The sequence below is a fragment of the Festucalex cinctus genome, chromosome 13 (genome assembly GCF_051991245.1).
Source record: "Festucalex cinctus isolate MCC-2025b chromosome 13, RoL_Fcin_1.0, whole genome shotgun sequence".
Classification (NCBI taxonomy): domain Eukaryota; kingdom Metazoa; phylum Chordata; class Actinopteri; order Syngnathiformes; family Syngnathidae; genus Festucalex; species Festucalex cinctus.
Window position 1 is genome coordinate 14,921,226 of NC_135423.1, and position 17,002 is coordinate 14,938,227.

Sequence of the window (17,002 nt, forward strand, 5' to 3'; positions counted from 1 at the left end):
CTTAAAACCCTTATTTGTTATATCTTGCAAGATGTCAGCTAACATCTTTAGACTTTTAGCTTAGTTCATATCCAATATGATGAAAAATATAACAGTAAACTTATATTAAATACAAGATAGTTTGAGCCCTCTATTTCATGAGAATATATAAATATATATATATATATATATATATATATGTATATATTCTCATGTACACACAATTATAGATTACAATTACAGTTACAGTCAACCTAGAATGTGGGAGAAAATTGGACTACCTGAAGAATACCCTTGCAAGCAATTCATTTGAATCTAAAAGTTACTTGTAACGTTTTGCAGATGAACTTTGACCAAACATTTGAATGCATATCAGCACTTTGTTGCTTCACCACTTTTTGAATAGCAGACAACCTGTACTTAATTGGTGGTCCAACCTGACATTTCACCAGAAAGCCCAGTATTTGTAACTTTTTGTCAGTAGTGTGTTTATAAAAAACAACAACAACAATAATAATAATAATAATAATAATAATAAATGCTATCCCTTAGTGTAATTTCACATTACTTAATTCAGGAGACAAGGCGTAGTTCCCGCACCCGCCACCCACCCGCCAACTGTTGACATCATACCACCTGTATGATGTCACTCGCGTCGTCCACCTGTAATAAAAATAGGCGTCGTCTGTGTCTGTGCTCTGATATGAGGTTACAACCGATGGCGTCATTAAAAGCGAAACTGAACTCGGATTTGGACCATCTCGGCCATGTAACGTTAGCCGTGGATTTTTATTGGCGGCTGGCCCCCTCTTGCGTCTGTGTGAGTTGTTGCAATGCGTCTCTAGAAGGGAGGAAAACGCTGCTGCAAGGGAGCGATGAATGTAAACCAGCGGAACTTTGCATTACGGTCAGGGGCTGAGGGGGATGCAGCAAGATGCATTAAAGACCCAGCCCAAGCATGCGCTCTGCCCAAACTCCTCCCCGGCCAACGCCCTTTACAAACTAAGTCATATGCATATAAAGCCCAAGAGGACAAACTGAATCCTTACAGGCGAAGTGAAGGTATTCAAACAAACACGGCGCACTTAGTTTAGCTATAAATCTGTTCACATCACTAACTTTATCGTGTGAATCATGTGATCCGTTTAGCCTCGAAGCTGAAGCTGCCACCAATCAGGGACACCGCTAAATTGAGGGAGCTGTCTGCAAACAACATCAAGGAGCTAAAGAACCAAAATTATGTGCTACAACAGCAGCTGAAAGATTCCAAGACTGAGAACAAAATGTTGAAGAATGTTCTGCATCGCCACACTGTGGCGCTGCAGCAATACCAAGAGCTGGATGGGAGCATTGCTCAGGTGGGTGGCCTTTTCTACATGTTCACATATACGATGCTGGGAACTGCACCCGGCACAAAACATCATGCACTCTTGGGGGCAAAAGTACCCATATGCTGTATTTAAGTAGAAATAAACTAAATATGAGTTAAAAATCGGTGGTCGAGTGGTTAGCACGTCCGCCTCCCAGTTCTGAGGACTCCGATTTAAGTCCAGGCTCCGGCCTTTCCTGACTGGAGTTTGCATGTTCTCCCCGTGCCCGCGTGGGTCTTCTCCGGGTACTCCGGTCTCCTCCCACATTCCAAAAACATGCATAGCAGGTTGATTGGGTGCTTCGAATTGTCCCTGGGTGTGCTTGTGAGTGTGGATGGTTGTTTGTCTCTGTGTGCCCTGCGATTGGCTGGCAACCAGTCCAGGGTGTCCGGCCTACTGCTCAGGGCCAGCTGAGATGGGCGCCAGCAACCCTCGCGAACCTTGTGAGGAGTAAGCGGTTAAGAAAATGGATGGATGGATGGATGTGTTAAAAATACCATGATAAAAGTATAGGTGTACGAATTCAACTCAATTTACTTAAGTTAACAAAAAAAGGAATGTTCAAGAGTAAAAAATTTAACATGCATGGGGGGGCTGAGGATATAAGTTCTCAACATATTTTAGAATATGAAATAAAAATGCTAAAGCGGGGCTACAGTTTTCTTTTCTAACTGAGCTGTAGAACGCTCTAGCCCCAGTATAGCCCCATGAAGCAACTGATAAAATAAGCCTTTAACAGTGTTATGTTTTTTACGATGAAGAATTTTTGAAGCTCGACACTCGTAATTTTTCGCCTCCTAATTTTCACTCATTGCAATGTGAGAATGCGAGTATGAATGGTTGTCTCACTTGGTTATGTGCCTGTGATTGACTGGCAATCACTCCATGGTATGGGTCTCCTTTTCCCCAGAGTCAGCATTGCTTCAGATATGCACGTGTATGCATTGATTGTCTATAGTCTCAGACGTCTCCTTGGATTTTCTAGATACAAGAACAGCACAGAAACGAAGTGAAAGCTTTGCGAAAGTTGCTCGCTGAGACACGTTCCAGCCGCGATAAGCTGGCAAGGAAGCTGCAAAGCACAGAGAGGGAGTTGCTGGACTGCAAAGACCGGATCACTCACCTCCAGTGGAGGGTCAACCAGAACCCTAACCTTCTGGAGAAGGAGGAACTCACCCGTAGGCTCAGTGAGTTCACCATTCTGCTGGAGGAGAAAGACAGGAGGATACAGGTATGTTTTAAGAGCAACATGGCTCGGGAGGGTTGGGAGAAATTACCAACCTGCGCTAACTCCCATAACATTAGGTACACCTGCGCTATAATAAGATCTACAAGAGCGGTGTGCCTTTACAATTAGAATACTGTATTGCTTTCATTGATTTGCTTTCCTAACTTTTAATTGACATTTTTAAGAGCAGGTATTTAGGTATAGAGCTCTAACAAGGCGAAACTACTACTCGGAAAATGCAATTTTCTGTTAGGGGGAAATTTTTCTTTACTTTTATTTACAATGTGCTTACTGAGAAAATATCTTACCTGTATCTTTGCCATAGTCTCAAACTGGTACCTAACGTTGTTAGTGATACAAGCTCTTTTAAAAAAAAAAGCTCTTTAAAAAAAAAAAACAACAAAAAAAAAAACAACGGAGAATAGTTATCTTTTCATTTGTATACTACCTTGATTTGTCTTCCTGTATTTCATTACCGGCAGATTATGCAAGTGTACCTAATGTTGTGGCCAGCGAGTGGAGCATTGTTCAAACAACGCCACCGTAGAGTGTATCAAAATGTCCTTCAACTTGATCCTGGACATATTTTTATATTATTTAATTTTTGTTCCTCTTCAGCAGGCTCCAGTGGGGCAAAAAACAACAACAAAACATTTAGTTATTGCAAGTTCTGTCACTTAAAATGATGATGGAGGTCTAATTTTCATCATGATAAACTTCAACTATGAGAACGTGGAGAAAAAAAATAGAAATCAAATTACAGGATTTTTAAAGAATATTTGTAAATTATGGTGGAAAATAAACAAGCAAGGGCTGGTTTGGGACTCCAACACAAGATCTCATCCCATTGAGTCAAAATGATCATGAGAATGATGAGTAAAAATTCCAGAACCACACAAGGGGATCTGGTGAATGACCTGCAGAGAACTGGGACCAAAGTAACAAAGGTTACCATTAGTATCGGCGTATCACACTACACCAACAGGGAATCAAATCCTGCAGTGCCAGACATGTCTCCCTGCTTAAGCCAGTTAATGTGCAGGTCTGTTTGAAGTTCGCCCGACAGCGTATGGATGATCGACAAGAGGATCAGGAGAATGTCACGTGGTCAGATGAAATCAAAATAAATACAAACTGAACTTGTTGTGTTTGGAGGAAGAAGAATGTTGCTTCTCCGTAAGGAGCATTTCAAGGCCTGAAGTGTCCCTAGACCTCAACCCCATAGAAAATCCATGTTGCCCGGTGACAGCCCCAAAATATCACTGGTCTATAGAGGAGATCTTCCTAGAAGAAATGGTTAAAATACCAACTATAGTGTGTGCAAATCTGGTGAAAATTGTCATTGGTCATTGCCTACATAGGTTATATTGCACATTATTGAGTTGAACTTATGTTACTGACCAAATACCTATTTTTCACCATAATTTACAAATACATTGTTAAAAACTCTACAACATGATTTCCAGGATTCCCCCCACACACATTCTGTCTCTCACTGTTGAAATGTGATGACAGTTACAGACCTGTCATCAGTTTAAGTGGGAGAATTTGCACACTCGGTGGCTGACTAAATACTTTTTTGCCCCACTGTACATGCTTAGTCTTCATCATCATTGTCTTAATGCATGAAATGAATTTCCCAACAATAGTACAAGTATGTCGAGTGGTACCAGATGTAACCTTTTGAATTTCTGGTCAATATGAATTACAACAATCTAAGTGATGGTTATATGATTTTGTTTTGTCTTTGCATGATAGTTCTTGGAGAAGAGTAATATTTTGCTTCAAGGCTCACTCAGTCGTCATGTCGCAACAGAAAACAAAAAGATGTCCAAGACCAATGAGATGTCGCTTGGTCTGCAAAGCAGAGTTTCTGAATTAGCCAAGAAAACTCAAGTAAGTTGAGTGGGAGTGTATGGTTTCATGACTGATAACAACATTGGGTTGTCACACAGTATTTATTTGTATTTTTCTCCTTTGATTGTTTATTCAAGATGGACAGAACACAAGAAGAAGAGACTAATAATATTAATACTATCCGATCCCGAAAACATGGACTAAGAGGTAATATTCAATAAAACTCTGCTTCGCTAATTTTGTTACATTGTTAGTTGCCAGTGTTTGACACAAAATTGTGATTCACAGCCAAACAAAGCAAGATGATCCAAACGGATAATTTGGGCTCATCCACCAGTGAGGCTGACAGTCGGATCAAGTCGGACATTTCAGAGCCTGACGACAAGCTTCGGAGTTGGCAGAACCCTGGCAGCCCAGTACGCCATTTCAATAACTAGTGCTTCATTTTTGGCTCATTAATATTTTAGGTGTATGCATGTATTAATAACTATAATTGTCAAGTCATATCAAGAAAGTAATAATGAGAGTCCTGTTTGTGTTTTCCAGGATTATGCACCACGCAAGTCTCCTTCAAGTGAACAAAGGAGAAAGAGCCGGAGCCATTCTGAGAAAGGTACAGGGGAGCCGAACATGTAATTTTAATTATGATGAATTTTGAAAAGGTCACAAAAATATGTGAATTCACAAAAATCTTTTTTTTGTTAAGTTGCAGCCTTTGGGGATACCGATTACCACCAAGAGAAAAGACGGGACTCATCAGAGGATACACAGGAGTCAGAGGAGGGTGAGGAGGAAGAGGATAAGGACAACCAAAAGCGTAAGGATGAAGATGATGATGATGACGAGGAGCGGGGGAACAATAATGATGGAGGAGGCGGAGGGAGGTTAGAAGAGAACAACGGTGGAGGGAATGAGGGAAAGGAGGAACACGATGAAGAAGATCATGGGGATGAAGGAATGGACCAGGGCCAAGTTCAGGAGGCGGAGGAGGAGGACGAAACTGAAGGAAAAGAAGAGAAGTCAGTGGATACGAGGTTAGACGAAACATTTGAGGAGATGATAGGGGGAGAGGAGGAGGAGGAGCGGGACTCTGAGGAAGAAAAGGGGGATGACGACAAGGAGGAGCAGAATGAGGAGAAGGTCTGTGAGGAGGAGGATGATGCTGAAAAGAACTACAAGGAGGAGGAGGAGGATGCTGAAAAGAACTACAAGGAGAAGGAGGAGAAGAAGAAAAGCGAGGACGATGATGACGAGCAGAATGAGGAGAAGGTGTGTCAGAAAGACCATGTGGAGAAGTATGAGGAGGAGGAGGAAGTGTGTGAGGAGGAGGATTCAGTGACGGCGTACCAGAAGAAGGACGAGAAGCAGGTGGTAGAGGAACTGGAGGAGGAGGAGAATGAGGTGGAAGAAGAAGAGGAGAACATAGAAGTAGAGGAGAACACAGAAGAGAACACAGAAGTAGAGGAGAACATAGAAGTAGAGGAAGGCAGAGGGGTTGAGGAGAGAGGAGCGTCAGAAGAGAGGGAAGAGGAAGAGGTAGAAGAAAAGGTGGTGGAGATGGGGGATGAGCATGAGGAGGTGGTGATGGTTGAGGTAAAACAACAAAAGAGGAAGGAGAAAGGAGATCAGAAAGACATTCGGACATTCAAAAAATGCTCTTTGTCGAGCATTCTTAACGAGGCTAAAGGAGTAACTCAACGTGAAGCAAAACGATGCTCACGGTCCAAAGCTCGACGTAAATACAACTTCACCCCAATTACTAAGAACCTACATTTGGGCAAGCCAGCCCACAGTGGCGTGCACGTGAGGTATCATAAAGGCCCGAACGTGCCCGTCAAAGAGGAAACACACTACTGTCGCAATCGGAGACGTTCTGCCGAAATGGTAGACAACATGTATCTGAGTGATGAACAGACGAGCCAACCGGATGCTGCCAGTGACTGCTCGGATTTGGATGCAACACATAATGAATCCGCAACATGGACTTAAAGCAACAGTAACGGACAATTGAACCTTTTTTTTTTTTTTTCTTTTGCCCTGGCTCTCCATTGAGCTGTGTCAGCAGTAAACGGCTTGTGCCCAGTTGGCTCAATTGCTTATCTGAGATGTGTAAAGACACTTTAGGGCACACGCCTTTTTATTGTGTATTTGTGTATATATGTATATTATGACTTCATTAAAGGAAAGTCAACACCCCAAAAAGCCCCCGGTCAGGTCTAACGACCAGTCAAGGCGCACCGGTTTTCTGAATTTGGTCATGTGACATTCGCAAGCTGAGCCGTGACTGGTCGTTACCTGAGCCCTGAGCAACGGTAATGTCATTTTCACTTGACAGAAAGTGGCAAAATGGACATTGACTTCCTCTTTAATTAACTTCCTGGTTTGTTTACATGCAACTTCCTGGTTTGTTTGAGCGCAGGATAATGCAAAAATTACCTAATTAATTTCAATGAAACAGTGGAGAGGTATGACATGCACATGTAAGCAAACATTAAATGACTTTGTAATGCACGTTGCTACTATCTTCAGCACTGGAGTGGAAGGCTACAGAGGGGGGGAACACAAATGAAAAACAATAATTATAGTGACCTCCTGTTTGTTGTGGTGGATATGTTCCAGCCCACCTGTGACAACTATTTTTAAAGTAAAGTTAAACTCCACTAGTTTAAAATGAAAGCAGTCTACATTGTTTTTCACTTGATTCTAACAGAAAACACTTGGGAGTAGCAACACATACAAAACGTTATGTAAACCACAGGCATAGAAAAAAAATTCATTAAAAAAAAAAGGTTTAACCTGATAATACTGTATTGGGGATGGGTGTGAATTGCAAATGGGGTCTTTGAACAAATCCACTACTTCCTGAACTCAAAACTACTTCATTTCCTGTCTTTCATGAATGGACAAGCTGATTAATCCAGGTGTGCCTGACCCTGAAAATGGCCAGACACACCTGGATTAATCAGTTTGCTCAATCATTAAAAACAGGAATCAAAGGAGTGATATTAAATTCAGGACGTAGTCGAGCTGTGCAAAGAGGCCATTCGCGGGACTTCGCTGTAGGGCGCTAACTGCCCATGTGTTTTCAGGCATAAGCGAACTAAGCACCTTCAAGAGCAAATGAAGACAACAGTCAAGAGTACTTAACATAAATGTTGGCAGTAGTAGTAGTTTTTTTTTTTTTTTATTTATGATTTTTTTTCAAGACAATATATATTTTTAAATACAGAAGCCTGGAATACTGTGGAACAGAGAAACAAGAATATTTATATTTAGGCAATTTTGCACATTTCTACATAGGTCTATAATAAATTTTTAAAACCATGTTTTCACCTTTTGTCTGCTAACAATTATTTGCTTGATTTATTCACCCCCCCCCCCCACCAAAAAAAAAAAAAAAAAAAAAACTCTTGTTTTTGTACATTTTAGGTTATACAGTATTTATATATATATATATATATATATATATATATGATTGTATTTTTGGTTGCACTTTATGTACCACAAGTTATTTTTGCACATTGCTTTTAAGTTTTTTTAAACAAATAAAACTGAGCTTTTCATATTTTGCTGGTTTGTCATTGTTACTTATTGCCAACCTAACCTAGATCAGTGATTGATAGGCTTCCTGTCATGGTACACAAAAGAATGACTGCTCAGTTGTACTTAAATTCAATATATTTGCATCTTTATATATTTTTAAACGTATTATGGTACAATTTCACTTTTGTGCAATACATTTTAATGGAATCGTATTTTTTCTCCTTTAAAAGTGCCGTGATAATTTTCAAACTGCATATTTTACAAAAGCTTAAAGTATCGTGCCAAACTTATCCATAAATAAGACCTAAGAAGACTAATAAGAGGGCCATTTTGGCACTTGCTGAAAGTGACATAATAGCTGCTCAGGTAATTTTTTTTTTTTTTTTTTTTTTTAATTATTATTAACCGTACAACGAACGTCACATGACCAAACTCAGTAAACATGTTCAGCTGTGATCGGTCGTTACCTGAGCTCTGCGCAACTGTGATGTCATTAAAAACAGGTAGATTTTGCTGCTTAATAAAGTCACAGTCCACGAATGCAATATTAATCAGAATGCCATCTTTAGACTCGTGAATGTGTATAGAACATATTGTAAAGAATTCTTTTGGGTTGATTTCCTCTTTAAAGCCGTCTTGTTATGCTTCCACCCGCCAACCTGCATTTTAACTGCACATCCGCTCACAAACTTCTGGACGGCGTTAACTCTCTCACCTACCGTGACGTCACGCCTGTCGTCCAGCTGTATGTCTGTCGGTGTCATCTGTCTCTGTGCTCTGATATGAGGATCCTGGCGTCATCATTGTTGACAATGAAAGCGGGCACCCAAGTCGCATTTGGCCTGTGACAGCCTTGACGAGTGCTCCGCTAGATGCGATGCCGTGTTCGGGCCGGTTCTCTCGGCTTCGACGTGCCTTTTCCCGGTGTGAGGAGGTCTGCAACAAGGCGTTGAGGATGAGTCAGAGGGCCTTTTCAATCAAGACACGGGTAGACGCTGCAGGAGGCAAAAACAACACGCAAACGGTTTCTCTGCCCAAACTCAACACACAGCCACGCACCGTTGTCTTCCAAACCAAAACACAGACGCACAAAGCCATTCCGGACAAGAAATATAATCCATATAAAAAAACCGAAGGTAGGCCTATACTCATTTTACACGTTGTTACAGACACAAGCATCTGAAAAACATTTTTTTAAAATCTCTCCGTAAAACATTTGCAATTAAAAATAATTATAACAATTTGAAACGTCCATCTCAACCATCAACGTTAGACATTTATTTTTCGCATCACAATTTTTTTTGCTGTTTGATGTAACGCTGTTTTACACACACACTCAAGCATCTGAAAAACATTTTTAAAATATTTCCAGGTACATTTTTATTCAATTCCATTTTCAAGTAGCCTATGAGAGTGGCAAATCAATGCTAATGTGAGGTGTTTGCTTTACACTGCCAACTGGTCCAAAACAAATATAGCTACATAATGAAAAGAAAAAAGAAAGCTTGGTATGTCTTTTTTTTTTTTAATGACATTTGTAACCACTGCTATGTTGGCTTGAGTGACACACTCCATTATGACTGAAAACAATAACACAATATGAAGCTATTGGTCTACTCCACAATACATAGTTTGGCTAATACTATATTTGCATAGCACTGATGCATATTATATATAACCACGAGAAATATGACCAGCTACAAAAATACTACCAAATTCTGTAAATACCCAAATTGTGCATATTTGTTGAAATAATGACTTCCATTCAAAACTATCGATTAATATTATAATAATCCAATGCAGGGTCAGTTGTGATCAGGCAATTATTAGGGTTTCCACTAGTGTTGTGACGATACTGTTTTTTGGCTCCCGATACCGATTCCGATACCCAGTTTTGCAGTATCGGCCGATGCCGATAACATGCCGATACCTCAGTTTTTTTTTTTTTCTTAGCATGAAAAAGCTGCCCTGCCATTGGTTCAGAGCATTCAAGGGCCAATAGGATATCTTAGATCGGCTTGCAGTGAACATGTCACATATCAGTGAATGTCGTGCACGAGCAAGACGCAAGCTGCTGCATCCAAAATCCTATATTTGCCTTGGAATTAATGGTATCGGTATGTTACTTGTTAGTAGTCACCGATACCACTGTTTTAATTCAGTATCGGTATCGGAACAACACTAGTTTCCACACAACATAAGAGGTTAAGGGACAAGATGACTAACTGTGTTGTGCTCTAGCCACATAGTTTGGAAAAAAAAAACAAAAAACAAAGTTAAGTTCATGTTCTGGTGATTGAAATTCATGCTTGTCTGTGAGCCGCCATAGCAAAATGAGTTGAGATGACCCACATTTCAGAAATGAGGTTTTAGCATAATCAAGAAGAAACTCTATGGAACGATTTGGAACCGATAATGAATTTTTTTTTATTTGTTTTAACAACTTCAATAATAATGTTAATACATAGTGCCCATCCTACACGAGGCCTAATTGTGGGTACCCTTAAAGTAAGAGAAACTTAAAATGGTCACTAAAATATCTTAGAAACTGATTTAAGTAGGTAATCAAAATTTACTTGTGAAATAAGGCACCCTTAAATGAATGGTTTTCCTTCGCCATTCTTATGTGTCTTTGTGTTTTGGGTCATGAGGACCGACTTAAACTTTCAACACTGGACAGCACATTTTACTCCACAATGGCTTGATAGTTTCAGATATCATTATTCCCTGCACAAATTCAAGGCGGGGTGTAGCCAAGAAGCCCCAGAACAAAACTGAGCCCCCTCCATGTTCCACCGCAGGTACAGTGTTCTGTTTTGGTATTGTTTTGCTAAGGAAAGAAAATCTCACAACAGTTAGCGAAAATATTTTGGGCAAATTACCTTTGGTTGTTTATAGATGCAAAACCAAACCATACATACAATACAAACCTGTGAAACCTGGAGGAGGCTCAATTCAAGTATGTTCGGGGGCTGTATTGCTCCATATGACACAAGGAGTTTAGAATCCCGCAGGTGTTAATGAAATTTCAAGACTAACGACATTATAGAGTAAAATTTTGTGCCCAGTGTCAGAAAGCCCAGACAGAGCTGCAGGTTATGGGTCCTACAACAAGATTGTAAAAATACCCCAAGAATGGCGAGGGGAGAGAAAACAAAACAAAAACATTGGCCTATGATAATGAGAAGCTCTCATCTAAATACCTGTGAACATTTGTAGAAGGAGCATTAACTACTTCTTTTTTTGTATACATAATGCATGCTTGATTTGATAACAATGTAATGTACTTTGAAAATAATAACTTGAATGTTTTTCAGAAATTAAGCTGAAGTTGCCTCCAATAAATAGTGGCACAAAGGCCAGGATCCATTCGTCGTACTCAAACAGCATAAACGAGCTGAAAAACCAAAACTATGACCTGAAGCTGCAACTGGTTGAGGTCAAGACAGAGACCAAGCTGTTGAAGAAAGTTCAACATCGCCACACAGTGGCACTGCAGCAATTCCAAGATTCAGAGGAGGGAGTTTCTGAGGTTGGTGACATTGTCTATCTGAATTGAGTTCGGAGGGGAATCTGTCACATCCAGGAAAAAAAAAAATAATTGGAAGAGTTTGGTTGCAAGTATTTTCATTGGAACTTAGCTGTTAACCACAAAACCATATTGTCTTAAAAAAAAAAAAGCAAAAAGTGATTGTTGCACAACAAACTCTGTTCCTCCTAGGTACTAAATCAGAACGACGGCGAGGTCCGAGACTTGCAAAAGTTGCTCTGTGGAACGCGCACCTGCCGTAACAACCTAGCCTGGAAACTACAAGTTACTGAGAAGGAGCTGACCAATGTTAAAGACAGGATCCAACACCTCCAGCAGAGGGTCACCAAGGAGCAGGCCTTACCGGCGAAGGACGAACTCTCTCGCAAGCTAAATGAAGTCTCCATAGAGCTGCAGGAGAAGGACAAGCGAATAAATGTATGTTAACAAACAGGTGAAGGTAGTGCCAGCTCCATTAACGGCACCAACATTGTAGATGAATATCAGTTTGTCTAACAAAACTTTTATTGTTAGCTTGCAGGTGCAGACACATTGCTTGGATTGCATCATTTTCAGTTGTTATAATTTCGTCAGTTCACATTTGAGTATCTGCTTGTTTCCAGACAGAAATCATAGGAGGCACCCACATGTGCCTATAATGTCATCAAACAAGCTGCCATAAGCCTGTCAAGGTCACAATGCTGTTTCTCGGGGCATTTAGGGTCAAAGGTCTCTGCTGCTTCATCCAGTAGAGAGAGGAAAGATTTGGCAATAACTAAATTGAGACACCTTTTAGAGAATTTGCATGTAGTACCATAAGATGAGTGACATGAGTTCCGATTTTTTTTGGAGAAAGGAGCCATCTATTGACCGATTTTTGTTTGCTTTGACTTGCGGGCGCTGCATGGTGGTTGGTGACTAACTCACTTCACATCATGTGGGCGATGCCAGCGGACATACAGCCATTACTGTTCGTCTTTTGTCGCCGGGAGAAGTGTACGGCGGCCAGCGACACACACAGACAGGTGGGGGGGAACGGCCCGAAAATGGACATGAGGTTCCGAAAAATCACGAAATTCACGATGGCCATTCCGCCCCTGGTTACTGTCAAACTAAGCATCACACAAAGAGTAGCAACATGTGTATTTAAAGCAACCATACAGCCTCCAATGAAGGCAGGAATGGATTATAATTGCATTACCATTCGTTCCAATGGGGAAATATGATTGGAGATGAGTGTTTTGAGTTTAGTTTTGCTAGATAGCTAGTTGTGCTGGTCCAGAATTGCTCAACTTGGCATTGCAAATCATGCAGTTCGGGTGCTGTCTCTCATTTTTTAATTCTATATTTATAGAGAATTTTAACGTTTTCTTTAAAGTGCAGCAGATACAATGCAAACAAAGGCTCATTTTTTGCTTGACATTAAAATAATAAATCATGACGTACCATCACAACGGTCACAAGTCGACGATTGAACGCACCAAATTCCCCTGTAGTCAATGACAGCCAAGTGTGTCATCACGAATCATGACTTGGGTGTGTGCCTTGACCTTCACCTACCCATGAGGTTCGATTGAACCCAGGTTAAAAATCAATGCGCCTTTCTATATATTTTGAAATGTACCACACTGTCAACTGCAGAGTCTGGTGGGGCACTTCACGTTAACACTACTTAGTTTTATTACGCTCTAATTATTTTCTTGTTATGTTATAGGATTTGGAGAGGTGTAACCAATTGCTACGAGGATCCATCAATCGCCAAGCAGCAACAGAACACAAAAAAATCAACACGGCCAGAAAGACATCTTTCTGTCTACAAACACAAGTTTATGAGTTATCCAAGGAAACTCGGGTAAATTGATTTTTGTTGTTCCAATTCAGCCAAAATTCATTGAATCCCACACCGGAAATTAAAGATTAAAAGTTATATGTCAAACTGTTTGATGATTAAAAATACATTGTTTATTCAAACAGGACATAAAAAGAGAGCTGGAGATACACAATATTTATGCCTTGAGACTTCAGAACCAACCAAAAAAAAGAGGTAGACGAAGGCAAAAACTCAACTTAGTTGATATTGTCAGTGATATCGCAAGATTCATTTCTCATTCACAGGAAAACTGAACAAGTTGGTCCAGACTGAGCAAGTAGTCTCCACGCCACGCAGTGAATCTGAGGATCGTGATAAGTCGGAACTTTCGGATTCTGAAGACAAGCTGCAAACCGGTGGCAAATCTGCCGGAAATATTTCCACTGAGAGACACGTTTACGAGGAGAGTGGACCTCAGGAAACATATACAATTGAAGGTCCAAGGAGTGACTTGGCCGATACTCCAGGTGAGCTACTAATGTCTCTCAGTGTAAACCAACATCACTATGAAACAATCATAACAATTTGCACAATCCATATGACAATAACATGAGACCATGCATGAATGTTTGTTAGTTTCAGAGGTTTCCGAGGTCACCACTCAGCCACACGAGGTTAGTAAGTTAATTACTGAAGAAGACGCGTCAGAAGAGAAGAAATCAGAAGTGGTCCCGGAGCCGCCAGTGAAAAATGAAGAGAATACGGTGGTTTGGTTCCCAACGCCACCTGTAAAGAAAGTGGTTAAACGCAAAACCCAAAAACGTAAATATATTTTCTCATCAGTGGTTGAGAACTTGCATAAGGGGAAACCAGCCTACCCCGGGCTGACCCTAAATCAATACAGACAATTACTGAGACAGAGGAAGGGGGTCAGTTTGAGTCGACCGCGTTCTTCAAAATCACCAGCTTGGAAATCGGAATCCGTCGACAGTGGCTCCCCGCGTGTGACCCACACACCCCGGTCTCAAGTGACCCCTTTAGTCGCACCTCCAAGCTCAAATTTGGAGCCAAACCGTGATGACTCACAAACATGAGCTCTATTTTTACTCAACTCTGTTGAGTATTTGCCTTGCTATCAATTTGTACCAGCTGGTTTTAACAGCAGTTCATTCTTAAGGATCAGGATTGATTCTTTTTTTTTTTTTTTTTTTTTAACTCACTTAGAATCAAAATTGAACCTAAGCATGATAAATGCATACTCCCAACTTTTTCAAATTAGATGCGAATACACCTGCAGCCAATCACTCTCTGGAGGGGTTAATAAAAGCTAAGATTTAGCTTGACAAACATTATTGGACGTTCTGTGATGTTTCTCTCCCTTCACCACGGACAACGAAAAGTCAAGTATTCAAGGTATCATTTAATGAACCTGAGAGGTGTTCATGTATAGTCTCTACCGTTGGAACACTGATTACTATAAAAAAATAAGAAAATCAGTAGGGCACTGGAAAATATGTACAAATGATGACACCTGCTACCTCAGTCCCCGTGTGTTAGGTTATTCTGTGTTTGTATAGCTTGTATTTAAATGATCCTTGAATGTTGAAAGCTCATTTAAAAATTATTTTTGACATGGATTGTGTAATTTTGACAATCTTCCCTTTTACTTTGCTACCTCAGCCATTTTGAGTCCTACATTTAAAACATATAGGACTCATTTGGCATGTAAAAAAAAAAAAAAAAAAAAAAAAGGTTGCGGTTGAAATTAGTGATAGTCTAATTTGACCGTTGACTTCATCTACCTCATCTGTCTTGTGTTGGATATTCAAAGTAAGTTTCTTTCTCTGTCCAAGAGCACTGGAAGTTTGACTCTTGGTTGTGAATGGGGAACTGGTTGCTGAAATACCCTCACTAGACATGGCAAACTGTTGCCAACTCTTTTGTAGTCCATAGTATAACCAAGGACTTGACTTGTGGGTTGGGGATTTAAAGATGCAGGTTCAAAATCAAAGCAGGGGGAAAAAAATATGGAAGCGCAGAATACTTGCTACGGATCAATGGAAACACTTTGTGCTTGGCACTGCCCAGGAGCCTTGAGCAAGGAAACGACCTCCTTCCTGTTTAGGGTATGACTGGTTAGGCAGATCCTTCACTGTCTAATCATTCACTTTGTACATGCATGTATGTATTCTGGTATATGTGTATGTAGTAAATTACAGTAAAGGAATGAAAGAATTTATATTCAAGGACTGTTCTTTTTCTTAGATCAGGCTGATGATGTGGCAGAAATAACTGTACTACACCTACAATGGTATGAGTAACATTTTGGCAACATTTTCTGACTGCTGCTTCGAGTTCCCACTGCACTTCTCAGGATAAGCAAATCGACTTTATGTTCTGAAGTGTTGCTCTGTGTGAACACACCATCTTCCTTACCGGCGATTAACTTGCAACCGGTGCACCCTGCTTTCGGTTGAAGTTAACTGGGATGGGCTACGCTACAATCCCTAATGACACTGATTAAGGGCAAGCGTTAAATGGGGTATATGCCACGGAAGAGACGGGACGTGATTTTGCACATCAGTTTGTTTCCGGTCCGGGTTGCGAACGCGCAACCGAGGGGCACAAAGTCGGAAGCACAAGTATTTTTGACGGAGCCCACACGTCGCAAACCGAACCGGAAACAAACTGGTGTGCAAAAACAGTCCCGCCTCTTTCGTGGCATATACCTGATGGATAGGTGCAGATACACTAAGTGTCAGCTGGGTTCTATTATTCAGAATTAGAATCTTTATTCACCAAGTATGTAAGAACAAGAAATTTGACACCTGTAGTTTATGCCACTCTAATATGACAGCAACAAGCAACTACAACAAAAAGAATGTTTAGAACGTAACAAGTAAGGAACACAAGACTTATGAAAAACTAACCAGCTGTTCTATGAAATTGTTAAATCAAACTCTTCCCTAAAAAAAGAAAAAGAAAATTTATGTTGAGCAATTGGGATTTTATAGCACTTTTTATGAATGTTTTTGCGTTAAGTACTGTAACGGGCATTTTGGACAGTCACGTGATCATCGTGACGTAGTCAACACAAGTGTGCCATCCATCTATCGCGCTAACACTGAGATGATGCACCCCTCCCCCCCCCCCCCCCCCCCCCCCACCTTTCACTGTAAACAGCACCAGCAGGTCTGGTTCAGGGCGCCAGGTCATATCGGTCATTTATTTGGACTAGAAGTCCTAAAAATATAAATAAAATATATTTAAAATATATGTGCTGTATAGCATATTTTATTTTAGAAAACATGAGGGGGGGGGGATATTTTTTAGCTTATGTTTTTTTTTTTTTTTGCCCTGCAATTTGGTACCCCTTCCATTAGTGGGCGCCAGAGGCGACCTATAGTTCACCCTGAAAGCAGTCACCCTGAGAATGTGGGGAAATGGGTTTGAATCCTGTTTGAAATAATTTATTTACTACATTTTTTTGACAACAGCATATATGCTCTGGGAGTTGTGGTTAAGCTGGTAATACTGTATATCAAAACGGCAAAAATATCCACTGCCCAATTCTAATAAACACACACATCTAAATTGGGTTAGCACGTCCGCCTCCCAGTGCTGAGGACGCAACATCGAGTCCAGGCTTCGGCCTTCTTGGGTGGAGTTTGCATGTTCTCCTCGTG

General features: G+C 40.6%; 2 protein-coding genes across 3 annotated transcripts; both read left to right on the top strand.

The window, feature by feature from the left end:
• The first annotated feature begins 251 nt into the window (after positions 1-251).
• Positions 252-6,945, top strand: LOC144032875 (uncharacterized). Of its 2 annotated transcripts, none has more exons than XM_077540377.1 (8): positions 252-1,041; positions 1,129-1,337; positions 2,335-2,580; positions 4,336-4,473; positions 4,572-4,641; positions 4,723-4,850; positions 4,981-5,047; positions 5,141-6,945. In XM_077540377.1, the coding sequence occupies exons 1-8, from the start codon at positions 855-857 to the stop codon at positions 6,421-6,423; spliced, it is 2,328 nt and encodes a 775-aa protein (XP_077396503.1). In that variant the 5' UTR covers positions 252-854; the 3' UTR covers positions 6,424-6,945. The 2 variants fall into 2 exon arrangements, with proteins under 2 accessions (XP_077396503.1, XP_077396504.1); XM_077540378.1 differs by having other exon boundaries at positions 5,147-6,945.
• A 1,743-nt stretch (positions 6,946-8,688) lies between these two features.
• On the top strand, positions 8,689-15,094 carry LOC144032876 (uncharacterized). Its single transcript, XM_077540379.1, has 7 exons — positions 8,689-9,113; positions 11,295-11,509; positions 11,699-11,944; positions 13,221-13,358; positions 13,481-13,550; positions 13,622-13,843; positions 13,953-15,094. Exons 1-7 carry the CDS (start codon positions 8,855-8,857, stop codon positions 14,408-14,410), a joined length of 1,608 nt encoding a protein of 535 aa, XP_077396505.1. The 5' UTR covers positions 8,689-8,854; the 3' UTR covers positions 14,411-15,094.
• The last annotated feature ends 1,908 nt before the right edge of the window (positions 15,095-17,002 follow it).

Excerpts from the sequence above, each read along its gene's own strand:
- LOC144032875 (XM_077540377.1), top strand. The coding sequence starts at position 855 with ATGAATGTAAACCAGCGGAACTTTGCATTACGGTCAGGGGCTGAGGGG. Across the intron at positions 1,042-1,128 it reads TCCTTACAGGCGAAGTGAAG|CCTCGAAGCTGAAGCTGCCA; the intron begins GTATTCAAACAA and ends TGATCCGTTTAG. Across the intron at positions 2,581-4,335 it reads AGAAAGACAGGAGGATACAG|TTCTTGGAGAAGAGTAATAT; the intron begins GTATGTTTTAAG and ends TTTGCATGATAG.
- LOC144032876 (XM_077540379.1), top strand. The coding sequence starts at position 8,855 with ATGCCGTGTTCGGGCCGGTTCTCTCGGCTTCGACGTGCCTTTTCCCGG. Across the intron at positions 11,510-11,698 it reads CAGAGGAGGGAGTTTCTGAG|GTACTAAATCAGAACGACGG; the intron begins GTTGGTGACATT and ends TGTTCCTCCTAG. Across the intron at positions 13,844-13,952 it reads TGACTTGGCCGATACTCCAG|TTTCAGAGGTTTCCGAGGTC; the intron begins GTGAGCTACTAA and ends AATGTTTGTTAG.